Source organism: Phoca vitulina, unplaced genomic scaffold (genome assembly GCF_004348235.1).
Source record: "Phoca vitulina isolate PV1807 unplaced genomic scaffold, GSC_HSeal_1.0 scaffold3, whole genome shotgun sequence".
In the NCBI taxonomy this organism is placed as follows: Eukaryota; Metazoa; Chordata; class Mammalia; order Carnivora; family Phocidae; genus Phoca; species Phoca vitulina.
In genome coordinates, this window is record NW_022589706.1 from 20,325,900 (window position 1) to 20,341,374 (window position 15,475).

Sequence of the window (15,475 nt, forward strand, 5' to 3'; positions counted from 1 at the left end):
GGGCATCGGTTTTCTCATTTACTCCATAGTGTTATTGTGACAATTAAATAAACTTTGAATGGACACATAATAAGCAATCAGGAAGTGTTAGGAAATTTCAATATGCATTTTTTAAAGATTTATTTGTTTATTTTAGAGAAAGAGAGCGCTCACATGAGAGAGCAAATGAGGGAGGGCCAGAGGGGGAGAGAGAATCTTCAAGCAGACTCCCCCACTGAGTGTGGAGCCTGATGCAGGGCTTGATCGCATGACCCATGATATCATGACCTGAGCTGAAATTGTGAGTCAGATGCTGAACCAACTGAGCCACCCAGGCGCCCCAGTCCCAATCACTATGCATTTTAAGTACACTTTATCAACTAAATCGGTAAGGAGGCTTTGCCTTCTTTCAACATGTTCCAGAAAATGTCTGCTACCAATTACTGTTTACCCCCTAGAAGCATTTCTTTTTCTATTGATCAGTTGTTGCAGTGTGTTAAGTCTCTTGCTCAGCTGTGTTTTACTTCAGGGTTCTCTGTCAAACTGGGCAAAGATAACATGTGCCATCCCTAGTTAATTCACAATCTTCCCATATAAGTAGTGGTCATTAAAAACCTGAAGTTTTAATTTTTTTAAAGATTTTATTTATTTATTTGCCAGAGAGAGAGCATACACTGGTGGAGTGGCAGGCAGAGGGAGAGGGCAAAGCAGGCTTCCTGCTGAGCAGAGAGCCTGAGGCAGAGCTCTATCCCAGAACCCTGGGATCCTGACATGAGCTGAAGGTGGAGACGCTTAACTGACTGAGCCACCCAAGTTTTAGAGAAAGAGAGAGAGAAAGAGATAGAGGTGCCAAAACTGTGTTGCTTCTCTCAGAATTTTAGTTAGCATATTATTGTTATTTCTTAATACATAGAATGCATATAATGAGATCCAAGGAGTAGAAGCATTGGTGAGTTAAACACTTTAATATGCTATAATGTATTTTACAAACTATGGGTGCCCAAAGTGTTTTCATTTTGGCACTTCTAAAGTGAAAATTAAGAAATCATTGAAGCAATGTGTACAAAATGGCAATGTATATAAACTTGTGTGGGAGGAAAAAAGTCACAGATTTTGAAAAAGAATTAGGTTAAAAAAAAGCAATGAAAACATTTTATTTTAGATATAGCTCACCAAGTATCTTCCAAATGTGAAATGTAAAAATGCTTCAAAAGCCAAATAGTAGTAGTAATAAAATACGATTGTCCTATAACATTATTGTCTTGTGGACTTGCTTCTTTTTCTCTCCTACTTAAAAATGCCCCTTATCCATAAGCTTAAGAATTCAATTGTATTTTCTCAAGGAAGTGGTAAATGAAATAAGTTGTTCTTGTGGCATGTAGTATTAAAATTATATATGGCAAATATTGGACTATCTATGTTACATTCTCAAATTATGGATAAAAATTAAATTCCTGTATTTCTGACTACTTGCTGTACTATATAAGAATTCCTTTTGAAGCTTCATGTTAGGGTCAAGTTGTGAGTATCTTCATTTCCCTAAGGAGTCATGAAACGCCAACATGCTTATTTATTATTTATTTGGTGAATTTATTTCTTTCCTTTCCTCTGAAAAGCTCAAGTTGTTATACAAAGAATTCATCCTCCTAAAAATGTTCTTTAATACACAAACATGAAATAAACAGGAAATAAGAAAGAAGGTAGGGGTGCCTGGGTGGCTCAGTCAGTTGGGCGTCTGCCTTTGGCTCAGGTCGTGGTCCTGAGGTCCTGGGATCAGGCCCCGCATCTGGCTCCCTGCTCAGTGGGGAGTCTGCTTCTCCCTCCCCCAGCTCATATATGTGTGCTCTCTCTCTCTCACTCTCAAATAAATAAATAAATAAAAATCTTAAAAAAAGAAAGAAGGTAGCAGGTAAGAGGCAATGTCTACAAATACGGTAACTACAGTTTGGCACTGGTTAGGATTTATTAACTCTTCCAGTGTGGATTACGTGATTTCTTACAAGTTCATGGATTTTTTTTAACGCCTCTATCAGCTCCCTAAATCTTTGGCCTATAGCCACAATTTTGGGCTCAATTCATCATGATCCTTTATAGAACACTCTACAGTGTAGAATCTGTTACACAGATGAAATTAGATATTCATTGCAATGGAGAGATTATCATTTGAAGTGGTTTTTCCTCAAATGTATAAGTGGACAGAGACCTAGTCTGCTTCATTTTTTAATTTGTTTTGTTTGGTATTGGTGTTTTCACTGTATTCAAAGAATAATAAATGCAAAAATAAGGCTAAGAAGATGATTTTAACATGTTTACCCTGACTGAACACTTTCAACATAAAATAGGCAACACAGTGTATTTGAGTGTTTTATAAAATAAGTATAATTATTAGAATGATGTGCTAATTCTCAGTGTCCTATAGGTGGGGTGATCCAGGAATGGAACACCTAGGCACATTTGAGGAGTCTAACCTCTTTCATAAAAGTGAAGCCTAAGCCCAAATGCTTCACTTCTATTTCCTCCCCACCATACGTCGGATTCATGTTTAACTCTCTAAGTTTCCTATTGCTGCTGTGACAAATTGCCTAAAATTTGGTGGCTTAAAACTATGCTGATTTGTTACCTTATAGTTTTCAAGTTCAGAAATCCAAAATGGGCCTCCCTGGGCTAAAAGTCAGGGTGTTGGTAGGTAGTGCTTATTCTGGAAGCACGAGAAGAAAATCTGCTCCCTTCTTTGCCTCTAAGAGCTTCTAGAGGCCACCTGTATGACTTGGCCTGTGGCCCCTTCCTCTCTTTTCAAAGCTATCAAAGGTGAGTACAGTTCTCACACTGCATCATTCTCTTCTCTTTTTCTGCCTTTCCTGTCTATTTTTTAAGAATCTTTGAGATTACATTGGGTCCACCCAGGTAATTCAATATAATCTCCCTATCTTAAGGCCAGTTGATGAGCAATCTTAATTCTATCTGCAATTTTAAATTCCCCTTTGCCTTTCAGGTCACCTCTTCACAGGTTCCAGGGATTAGGAGGTGGACATCAGCAGGGTCCATTTCTCTGCCCACCACACACACTTCCACTGATTTTTCTAGAGTCATTTGACTTGTACTGAAGAATGAAAATTACCATACATTGGCCATTGAATACATTTTTCCTTATGGACACTGGTAGTTTCTCTTTTTACCCAAGTGCAGAGAAGTAAGATAAAACAAGTAAGCTGGCAGGAATGGCAGAGAAAATGGGTTCACCCAGATAACAGAAGGTTCACTTGTATAGCAGAATATTCTGGCTCAAGAGTCAGGTTTCAACTCAGTTTAATAATTAAATGCTTAAGTAACACTTCAGAGCTTTACTCCATTTGTCTGTCTTGACTCCTGTCAGACATTTTAATCCATCCAGACCAACGAAAGCTACTTAAGGGCACAAAATTCCACTCGGTAGAAAAGGAGAAGTAAATGTTTTTAAATGTATACATAGTTTCCTAAACAGATTCACCAGGTGCAGTTTGGGTGAAATGTCTATAGTGGAAAAGGAAAAAAGGAGACAATAATCCGGAGCATCTGTTTGAGTGCCTCTGAAAATGCACATTTTATTTTCATTCACTTCAGTTCGGGAGAATTGAGTCAGGCGCTTGTGAGGCAGGCTTCTCTCCGCGCGTCTAAGCTTCTGTGTATTTTAGGAGGTAGCTTTTGAAAGGCTGTTTTTCATCTTTGTTATTGTTGTCTATTTGTTCATTTTTGGTGTTTTAGTAGCTGGAAACCTGGGCAGTTTTCCTGCAGTTCCCCTTGGTTCTTCAGCATTGCTCCCTTGAACTGCTACGGACTAACTCCGACTGCGTGGTGTAAGACATAGGTTTATCTACCTCATTCAGCTGCTTCTGGAACTCCATGGGTGTGCAGAGTAGTCATGCAAAGCAACTGAGCGGCATGTGAACTTAGCTTTTGATGATTATCACAATAGCAAAAGAAAAGAAAAAAAGAAACCTCTGCTTGTATTCTGAGTGCTTTTGCGTGATTAATCTACACTTACCCAACCGAGCTTAATGCCTGAATTTGTAGCATGTAGATTTTTCAGCATAGTGGTAGGCACAAAGCAAATGCTTAGTAAGTCTTTGTTGGATTGAATGTCATTGTGAAGATAGCATTTTTCTCATTAGTTGCTTGTCAATATTCTCTTTTCCTAACTAGGACTCCCTCTGCTTTCCCACTTCTCTGTGAGTGTAAACATGGAAATTTACAAGGGACTAGGTAGGGTCTCAAATGAAGTGCGAGGTGTAATCCAATCACGACCCAGCATGCTTTCACCGTCCTATTTCGTACCAACCTTGCTAACCTCTGCTATCGGAATCATACATTTGAGAGATGAGTGAGATCTCACAGACTTTAGCGCACAGTAGGAGCTCAACATTTTTTTTTTTTTTTTTAAAGATTTTATTTATTTGACAGAGACCCACAGCGAGAGAGGGAACACAAGCGGGGGAGTGGGAGAGGGAGAAGCAGGCTTCCCGCGGAGCAGGGAGCCCGGTGTGGGGCTCGATCCCAGGACCCCGAGATCATGACCTGAGCCGAAGGCAGACGCTTAACGACTGAGCCACCCAGGCGCCCGGAGCTCAACATTTTTTAAAAAGATTTATTTATTTTACAGAGAGAATGTGTGCGCATGAACAGGGAGAGGGGCAGGGGGAGAGGGAAAAGGAGAGAAGCAGACTCCCCACTGAGCACAGAGCCCCATTTGGGGCTCAATCCCAGGACCCTGAGATCATGACCTGAGCTGAAATCAAGAGTTGGACTCTCAACCAACTGAGCCACTTAGGCGCCCTGGAATTCAACATTTTTATGTGGTTCAGTGAAGAAGGAATCACAAAAGAGGTGGTTTCAGAGGATAGGAAAGAATTAGGCAAACATATTCCATGGAGCTGACATTTCAAGTGAATGTTTCTACTTTTTTCACAAAAATGGTAAGCCTGAGGGAACCATACCATCTTTGTAACTTTTCATTAAGGTAATTGACTAAAATGTTTGATTGTTATGCGTATTTTTGTTCATGATCTTTATTGGACGACTAAATGCATTCCAAGATGCATTAGTATTTGCCTGCAGTGTCCTAAGGGATTTCTTAATGGGTGAGCAAAGTCTACTTTAAAATCGCTGATTTCAACCATTTATTCACTGATGCAACACACCTATCTTCTTACAGTTTCAGAGAATTAAAGAACTGGAAAAGATATTAAATATCATCTGCCATAACTTCTTCATTTTAAGGTTGAAGATGCTAAAGCTAAAAGATTAGTCTTTTCCCCAGATTTCACACTTAATATCAGAGCCAGTACTTGAATCCAATTCTCCTGATTCCCCAGTTCAGAGTTATTTCCAAAAAGGACAAGAAATATCAATACATGTTAATAAATGACAATTGAATATAAACTATTTTCAAGGCACTGTCATTGAAACAGAGGTATAATGGATAAAGTGTTTATGAGGACTTGACACACTAGTTGAAAAGTCCACAGTGACATTTAAAAATATTACTACAACAGAAAAGTTGTATTTTTTACATTTAATTTTTTACATTTGTATATGGTTGAAAAAAATTTAAGTAACATTTCACAGAGTGGGAAAATTAAATGAAATTCAAATTTCCATTTCCATAAAGTATTATTAGAACATGGCCGTACTCATTCATTTATGTATCTTCAGTGGCTCTTTTTGCACTGTAACAGCAGAGTTGAGTGGTTGTGCCAGAGACCTATGACCTACAAAGCCTAAAATATTTACTTTCTGACCCTTTACAGAAAAAGTTTGTTAATCCTGGGCTAGGATTAATAGAAGTCAGCAAATAGAGCAAAAGATAGGTCAAGCAATTGTGTTGGCAATATGGAGGATCCACAATTTGTGTTTTAGAGCATAATATCTATTTTCAGAGTTTCAGAAAAAAAGGTTTGCTTTCATTTACTAAGAATTTTAGGCTTTGGCTATTCTGTTTCCTGATATTTTTCATTATGGGAGAGAAATAAGAGACCCGTTTGTATTTTAAGGCGACAGTAGTTCTTGCAGTAAATACTGAACTTCATTATTTTTTTTTTTCATTCCCAAAATCAGAATATAATATGACCCATGTAGGGATGACATGAGGAGAAGTGACAGCATAAGTAAAATAAATAGAACTTTTCCAGTCCATAGTGGCTACTGTTTTAATACCGACGGTCATTGCTCTTTTGCAATATTTAGTATTTTGCAATCTACCGGGCTAAGAACTATCAAGTATCATCTGCATTCTTAGTTTTCTGTGGAACAAATAATAATGTCAAACATGAAATTGCATGCAAGTCAAAAGAAATAAATACAGTTAGTTAACTTCTCTTTCCCTAAATGAGTGTTTTAATTAAATAGTTCAAGTGTTTCAACATGTTTCTTTTTAATATCCTTTCATCTGCTATTGACTTGAAAGAAAGAAAAACCGTTTGAAGTATGGAAAAAACATTGAGATGTGAGCAAAAGAAGATGCCCCTAAAAAGTTTAAAAGACCTGATTAAAGTTTGTTTGAAGGTCCTGCCAGATGTACTCCATCTAAAGCACCGTGGAATGCTAGATATGTTTGTACGGTAGCCACTGACGTCAGTTGAAAATGTTTTCAGACTAATCAAGTACCTGTGCCTTTGCAAGAAAAGATCTCACAGTCTTAGATAGATCCTCTTTAAAAATAAAATGTAGTGTTCCTTATGAATGCTGCAGTGTTCTGCTCCATGACTGTTTCAGTGCTTTGTGACTGACAAAGAGAGTCATTAGGAGTCTGTTTGATGGACGTAACTAAGTGAATTGGAAAAAATGAAAAAGTCTTTTCAGCCCATTCAGAAATAATTGATGTGACTGAGACAGCTGTATGTGAGTTCCAGATAAGGAGACGATTTATGAAGAAGCTATTGAAGCTAAAAAGGAAGGTGCAGATTTAAAGTTCTCAGTAAAGTTGTCTTTAAGACACAGAGCAGTATTCAATAAGGAAAGAGATTTAACCTGAAGTTCTTTCCACTGGCATCCGTAGGGTCCTATCCGCTTGCAAATAAAATCCCCATAAATGTGGTGTCACTAGGTTATAAGAAATGAACTCCAAGGGAAAAGTTCCTGCACTCTTACCCCAATGCTATGTTCTTCCTTTTACTGTAAGTAGTGTATATAACAGGATATTCCCGAAGCTCACCTCCATGGTTTTCCCTTTTCTAAAATTGGCCACTGTCCGATCAAAGAAAACACTAAGTGTTTATTGTGCGGGTTTTAACTTAGGAGATTTTGCTAATGTAGATAGAAGGCAAATATTTTTAAGTGTGTCTGATTGTGGGACATCATCTGTGCTTTCATGGTATGGTAGTCACCTTTTTAATCAATCTAACAATTAAGAATGAATAAAAATAAAAATTTTATTACTATCCATATATTTGTGAATATGCATGCGGTCTCTGTTGCTTTTCTTAGAAACTACCAATGGACTTTCTCATGAAGATTTTTTTTTAAATAGGTCACACCTAGTAATGTCGTATGTATTTGGCAGTGATTGTATTCTGAAAACAGAATAGCATGTTAATTAGTTTCAAAATTAATTTTCTCAAAGTTTCAGGTTATAAAGAATACATGTTCTTTTGTCAATACTTTTAAAAAGATGTGTTTTGATAGGTCTTTAAAATTTAAAAAAAATAATGAATTTGCAAGATAAAATAAAAATGAGGTAGTCATCATACTTATAGTAAAATGTGACATCAGCTTTCTAGATAGTTAAAAACTTTTTTAGAAAATTGGTTCAGTCCTCTCTCTTATGAATGTGAAATGTATTGACTTGACCTCCTTTGAACCCTCTGAATAAGAGCAGGATGAAATCTGGTGGTAGTTCATATTTGAAGTAGAAATTATGATAACATCTCATGGGACCTGTAAGCCTGTTAGACTGCCTGGGTTTAAGTTTATTGTTTGGTAATTTGTATTATCAATTAAGCAGATACAATTTTATAAAAAAGAATAATGAATCAAATGCTCACCACATTTTCCCCTCATGAATGCTTTACTCCTTGTAACAACGTCTTTAGATAATAAGCCTTATTCTATAGCCAAAATATAGTCTAACTCCTTTCCTCATCAAGCAGGCGATCTTTCTCCTAATCCTAAATTTACTGATATATCAGTTTTAGCATCTGTTCACATTTTCCAGAAAAGAAAGTATCAAAAATATTAATGAGCAAATGTATTTATTGATGTTACATTGCGTGCCCCACAGCACCTGACTTAAATCTTTATTTCCTGTGTTTGTCCTTCCCAGTCTGTGGGATTAATTTTATATGGAAATGTTAACTGCATTCACACATCTCTTACCAGGGGCTCATGAGCATTTCCAATGAATAGGGGAGAGAAGAAAGAGGCAGCCATTCTGGGCCCCCCACAGCAGGCGAATAGAAGATAGAAGACATCCCCATTAACACTTCTGCCGATTTCCTACGTGAACTGTAGATTTTCAGAATAAAAAGTGAATAAAATTATACAAGAATGGAGAATGCTTATTCTAAGTCTATAGGACTTTAAAGCAATGCCAACTCGGATGTACTTAAATCAGCTGGAGCCTGGGATAACAATGAAGTTACACTTAATGCCCCAGGAATTGTATATTATCTGGAGTTACCATTGAATATATTTGTAACAACCTCTAAAATATCTGAAAAGTCCCTATAGTAGGGTGTGTCTTCCAGCGAAAGTCTTCTCTGTATCATAATGGGGACAAAAAATAGTTGATAAATGCCATTCCAAAACAAGTGACTGTAGAGATATTCATGCCCAATCGATGATTAGATTCAAATACTTTTTGAAAAACTGGTGTCGTTGTATGTACATATTTGTTTTACAAATAACTTGAATTTAGAACAATAAAAGCACTGCATTAACAGGAGAACTAGGCTTGAAATTTCATATGAATTTTTAAAATTCCATTTAGAAACTTGGTGAGTTACTGAGCCAGCTTTATATTAAAAAATAACAACAACAACAACAAAAACACAACAGACAAAGAAAAAAAAAAAACAACCTAAAACATAATGGGAGATATCGCTTTAGTTATATAGCTGTGGCCTGAGGTACGATACCTTTTATCATATATGTCTTTGAGGGACCTTAAGGCTCTTTTTATAAACTATCTCATTATTTCTCAGAGAATTTAAGTTAGTTAGGGGCAGGTATCATTAACTTCATTTACAGACCTTGAGCCTAAGGCACAAGAACCAAAGGTCAGCTAACTTGTCTGAGGTCAATAACGAGTCTATAGTGTTGTTTGGAATAAAATTTTTTCCTTTTTCTATTATTTCTAACATACCATTTTTTTCTCAATACACACACAGACACACACACACACACACACACCATGCATGCACTCAACATGTTTTACTGTTTACCTTACCTTTGTAATTTTATTTTTAATTTAATTTCTCTCTTCATTCTTAGTTTACTTATGTTCTCCGATTTCATTCATTCCCGGTGCACCTTATGTTATGAGGCTTTTTGCTTGTATCTTCAAATATTTACCTTAAAGCAAATGTTTTCAGTAACAATGAAGAAAGATAAAAATGAGCATAAATAAATAAAACTCTTTACACAAATCTTTTTCTTTTTAACTGTAATCCTACTTCTCTCTTATGTCATGTTTTAAAAATTAGTAGTCTGTCCCCACTTGCTCCATTTCCCCGTATATATATATAAATTGATCTTTTACTTCCTTTACTCTAATCTCATACAATTATTCTTCACAGTTTAGAGATTTTAAGGTAACAATGACCTTCTAATGGATGAATCCTATGGGCATATGGTAGTCATAATTCTTCTCCATATCTGTGATGCCTTTGATCTATAGGATTTTCTTTCTTTCCAAAGATGATCTGCTTCTAATCCTTCCAAGTTTCAAAAGTGATCTGGTTTTCTTATCCACCTTCTTTTTTTTTTTTTTTTTTAATCTTTTGCTGCTGGCCCCAAATATGGAAACTATAACTGATCCCTCAAAGATATGTTTTCTATCAAAATTCTTTTAGAGGTCTCAACCCACAGCTCCCTCCTTTGCAATGCCTACCCTAAATCCTAAGCAGGTTTCATGGCACTTTGTTATATCTGTTTCATTGGAAACCTAATCATATTCTATATTATCTGTTTTTATATACCTATACAATTTTGAATTTCTTAAATTTGTGGAACCATTGTTGGGACATCCTCGAAACCCTGAGACATAGTGAATATAGAACAAATGTAGGTATGGTGAAACAATGTCTAAATTCAAGCAGCCATACATTATAATGGCCTCGCTGCCCATTGCCATTGCTGTTTCTCCAAAGTTCACTCTTTCTTGGCATAATTCTCTGCCTCCAACATTTCTTCTTCCTACTCTTTTGCACAAAATTGTTACATCACATCTTCAATCTCATTCATTCAATTAGATCATTCATTTGCCTCCCTAAAATCTTTGATTACCAGTCCCTCTTGTGTATAACTGTCACCTGTTTTCCACTCACAATCTTTGGAATTCTTTTCTTGAATACCCCTTTCTTGCATTACTTATTTACTTTTTGAACACATCTTCACAATTTCAAAGTGCTAGAACGCTGACACTCTTCTCATCCTCTTGTGCCTTTTCCTCTTTGAGGAAGACCAGTTTGTCTTTGCATGACAAGAAATCATTTATCATTCTGGACAGAAAAATAGAAAGCTCAGATACCCCAGGTCACTACAGGTCTTCATGTCCATACTTTTGCATCTCAAGATGGAGCCATGTTTCTAGTTACTCTCCAGGGAAACACAATCCATGGACATTTAAGGGACCACCTGGCTTTCTGGGACGGTTTTTTTTTTTTTTTTTTTTTGACTGCTTTCAGTTGTAGGGTTTCTCCTTCCTCTCTCCTCAGTGAAGTCCCTCTTCATTACCTGGAGGGACTTTACAAACTATTGATATCCAGTCCCACTCTGAACGCTAATTCATTGGGTTTAAGTTGAAACCATGTATTGGCTTTGTGTTTTTTCACAAGTTCTCTGGGCCATTCTAAGGCACATCTAGATTTAGGAATACCCGCTTAAACCACTCTACTTCAGAGTATCAGTAATTAACAAAGTGATAGTTAAATATATAATGCAAATCCATTCTTTCTGTCCTGTCACACAGTCAACACTCCTTGACATATCTTATTTAGTCAGCATTTCTGGAGTATATAAATAGTGTGAATTCTGTATCTTAACTTCTCTATCTTCTCAATAGACCCAACCTGATGATGAATGATGGTACATAAATACTTGTCTGTCTGCCCATCAATCTGTCTCTCTATCTCTACTATCTATTATCTATCTATCTATCATCTATCTATCTATCCATCTATCTAGTTTGCATGTCTGATTTTCCATTGGAATCAAAGCTTAAGCCTTGTACCAATGGATTTACCTTCAGAATTTAGGATTCTGCACTAATTTGTTCACATTGTCAACTTAAATACTTTGCCAGAAGAATTTTGTTTTTACGAAATTATCAAAATAGAGCTTGAGATAGTAATATAATGCTGATATTGTATTGTTGAATTCTAATGGAATATTTTTAAATGTGGTTAAAAAAGATGGGGTTTTTCATTATCCATTGTGTGATGCTCTTTATTTTGGATTTTTATTGTGAATTATTTTTATTTCATCCATTATGTTATTTTTTTAAAAAAAGCTTTTTATACAAAATGAAGCATTCGCGAATCTAAATATTTGTTATTATATAAATAGATCTTAGTATTTTACATTTGCAATACCTTTTCTTTCATCATTAAATTTAATATGTAACCTAAAATAATTCATGGAAATTAAAGTACGATCAATATAGGGTAAGAAATGAAGAAAATACACAGAATCATAGAAGTTGTAATACAGTACATGATAGAAAGATCATTATTTTATTTTTGGCATTTTTCATTGCAAACATAGCCTCTTACCTTTGTGTTGTCCTATTACTAATTTTGGTGGAACCAGCATTTAATTACAGATTCAGCATTTCCTACCTTCAGCTAAACATCACCTTCTTTTCTACTTTTTTTTTTTTTAAAGATTTTATTTATTTATTTGAGAGAGAGAGAACGAGAGACAGAGAGCACGAGAGGGAAGAGGGTCAGAGGGAGAAGCAGACCCCCAGCTGAGCAGGGAGCCCAATGTGGGACTCGATCCTGGGACTCCAGGATCATGACCTGAGCCAAAGGCAGTTGCTTAACCAACTGAGCCACCCAGGCGCCCCTTTTCTACTTTTATATCAAAATGGAACAACATTTCTCATAATTTCTTACATACTTTCCTTTGTCAATTTATTAGTACAAAATATGTATTTCTGTATTCGTTTTGATCTTTCCTCTTGGGTTAATGAAGACTGAGCTAAAAGATTTGAGAATCATTAAAGCAGAATCAAGAACAGCATGTATATATTAACCCATTGCTGTCTTGAAGTGATATGTCTGAATGACCACTGGAGTTCTTTCCTAAATTCAGCATTGTTATTTAAATCTCATTGTTCAGTAGTATTTACTGAGCATTTTCTTTGTGCAGAACAATGTGGTTTTAGGAAACTACCAGCAGCCTTGTTTCTGAGATGAGACTGAAGAGATCCAGATAATTTGCTGGGAGCGATAAATAGAAAAAAAATTTAGAAGAAAATATGTGCACATAAGATAAAACATAGTAAATACAAATTGATTTCTACATTTACTTATATATATGAAATATTATACTATTGTAAAGAAATGTGAGAATTATTACTGAAATAAGAGTAATGTTCCTAGAATTTATTGCCAGTAAATTTGGGGCTGTGACGTGTATACTGTTTGTACTAGAAATATTTCTTTTTTTTTTTTTTTTTAAAGATTTATTTATTTATTTATTTGACAGAGAGAGACACAGCAAGAGAGGGAACACAAGCAGGGGGAGTGGGAGAGGGAGAAGCAGGCTTCCCGCCGAGCAGGGAGCCCGATGTGGGGCTCGATCCCAGGACCCTGGGACCATGACCCGAGCCGAAGGCAGCCGCTTAACAACTGAGCCACCCAGGCGCCCCTGTACTAGAAATATTTCATAATTGTTTTACTACAGTTCCAATTCAGTGAAACATTATAAAGAAAAGAATGTACTTTAAATGTTTTTCCTTTACAATAGGATTCAGCGGCTTTAAAAGTTGATTTTGAACTAGAATGAATAATAGAATTTTATAAAGTTTGTACACTCCAAATAAGTACATGGAGAATAAGGTACTGAGTTAAAAATGCCAATAATGGCCAGTCTTCTGAGACAAGATAAAGGGAAGATTTGCAGAAGCATGTGTTTGTCTGGAGCAAAACCAATTTATAAATTCGGGGGAAATTCCAGAACTCTTGGTAGCTTTTCCTTTAATAACCTACATGTGTAGATTATCCTTAACACTTTAAAAACCGTACTGGTGCCAGTTGTAACTCGTAATTTGTACCATTAGTATTCAAGTTATAAAAGGGCAAACAAGGTTTTTTACCTTTCTCACTATTTTCTGGCAACATTAGTTTTATGCTTTATATTAAAAAGAACCAGTCTGAGTCATATGTTTAAAAAATACATTTATGCCGTTTTCAAATCATGCAAGAGTTTTTAATGGATACAACTATTGCCAAGAATAATCTCAGACAGATATTACAGAACCTTTTTGTATTGTTTTTTTTCCAATTATTATGTATGTAACACTATCAATGCATGAGATTAGTTTGTTCCCTGAATGAGCCTGAAGTTTTTAATTTATTTAGTAGTTACAATAATCTGTAAATTCCATACATAGTAAATCTTCAGTGCAGCCAATTTCAGTATCATAGTAAATTGTGGATAAAAATATGCAACACTTTTAACATAAAATTTAAGGACACTACATGATGTAAATTTTTGTTTTTGAACAAAGTATAAACAGTCGTAGTAAATGCATACTTTTTGGTTTATTTTCTGTTCTCTGGTTAAAGAAATGTTTATCTATTATTTTAATACCACCCTTATAATATCAAGGTCAATAGGTTAATATTTCTAATATGACTAAAGCAAGAAATGCATTTCTATTTCCCAGGACTGCATCTAAATTCTTATTTATCAGTTGTACCTTTAATAGTTTAAGTCACCTGCCAGAACACTCATTTTAAAACCATTATATCATATAGACAAATGTTTTAAAACTGAAGTTTTTAAAAATGAATACTTACGATGATTACTTCAATATTTCTTGCCTTCCAAATCGGTGACTTGTTTTTATAGAGTCTATTTGTGAAAAGCATACTGGAAGTAAAGACTACAGAATAGAAAAAGGTTGAATATGTGGTACTAACATAGATGTGTGTTTTAGTGAAATTGCCGTTTTCTTATCTCTGTTTCAGAAGGTGAATTTTCCGTTTTTTTTTTTTTTTTTCCATAATAAAATCTAAGTTCTAGGACTTGCCTCAGATAATACAGTTAACCAAATAGCTTTCAACGTCTCTAAGCATTTTGTATTGAATTAGTCGTCAGTCCTTGATGTATGTAATATATGTGTTTTTTAATAAGATCATTTACAATCTTATATTTTAGTGACATTCAGAATCTTTTCTCTTGCAGCCGTTTCGTAGAGTGACGTTTTCTGTTGTGAGTCAGCCTCAGGACCCACATCAGGGGTCACTGCAGAGTTGCTATGACAGCGGGCTGGAGGAGTCAGAGACACCAAGCAGTAAGAGTTCATCAGGGCCAAGGCTGGGTGCCCTTCCACTCCCAGAGGACAACTATGAAAGGACCACGCCGGATGGCAGTGTTGGTGAGGCAGAGCATATGGAAAATGGTAGGGGCAAACACAGCATCCACACACATAATCACGCTAGCGAGCCATAATAAGTAGACTCGTGAGGCTCAGTCTAAAACCCAACTAAAATAGCTGACACTAAAACTATTTTACCTAAAAAAAATAAATATTTGCTAAAGGACAGAAATGCCAAATAAAGGAACATAACCTTATAGATAAAATCCACCAAACTTGCACCATCATTTTAAAACAGCCTGTCAGAAATAAACACATTTCCAAATAAATCGGAGTAGTATCTGCTATGAAAACAAACAAACCTAAATTAATTCATAATACCTAAACAATAGCAACTGAGAAAGGTCTTGTGTTATTGTTTTCTTCTACTCATTTTTGTCATGCAACTATTTCTTCTACTTCAATTGCCCAGCCTTTAGTGAAAGGAAATGACAATAAACACACCTTGCTCTTTCTTTTCCTAGGTATTTATCAAAGCATTTGCGAGCCTCTCCTTTTGAGTGATAGATGAAATGGAGTCAAACAAGGAGAACAGTGTTATTCTCCAGAAATATATTGTAAATACTATTAGAACTCCCCTTTCATTTAAGTATACATCGTGTTTTTTTTTTTTTTCTTCTCATTTTTGTGCAAGGGAAAGGGAAGAAAGCAAATTTTAGGACTCTAGGTTCCTATCCTGTTGTGAAATGATTCTCA

At 35.7% G+C, this 15,475-nt stretch overlaps 1 protein-coding gene across 9 annotated transcripts in view; it reads left to right on the plus strand.

Moving 5' to 3' along the window:
• PCDH7 (protocadherin 7) overlaps positions 1-15,475 on the plus strand; it is a 414,694-nt gene that overhangs the window by 177,996 nt on the left and 221,223 nt on the right. For 5 of the 9 annotated variants that reach the window (XM_032400152.1, XM_032400151.1, XM_032400154.1 and 2 more), the window contains one exon: positions 14,587-14,803. The exons of 1 other annotated variant lie outside the window; for it this stretch is intronic. In XM_032400152.1, coding sequence (XP_032256043.1) covers positions 14,587-14,803 — 217 coding nt within the window. The remainder of the gene's footprint in view (positions 1-14,586; positions 14,804-15,475) is intronic. 3 more of the 9 variants (XM_032400146.1, XM_032400149.1, XM_032400150.1) reach the window with 2 other exon arrangements.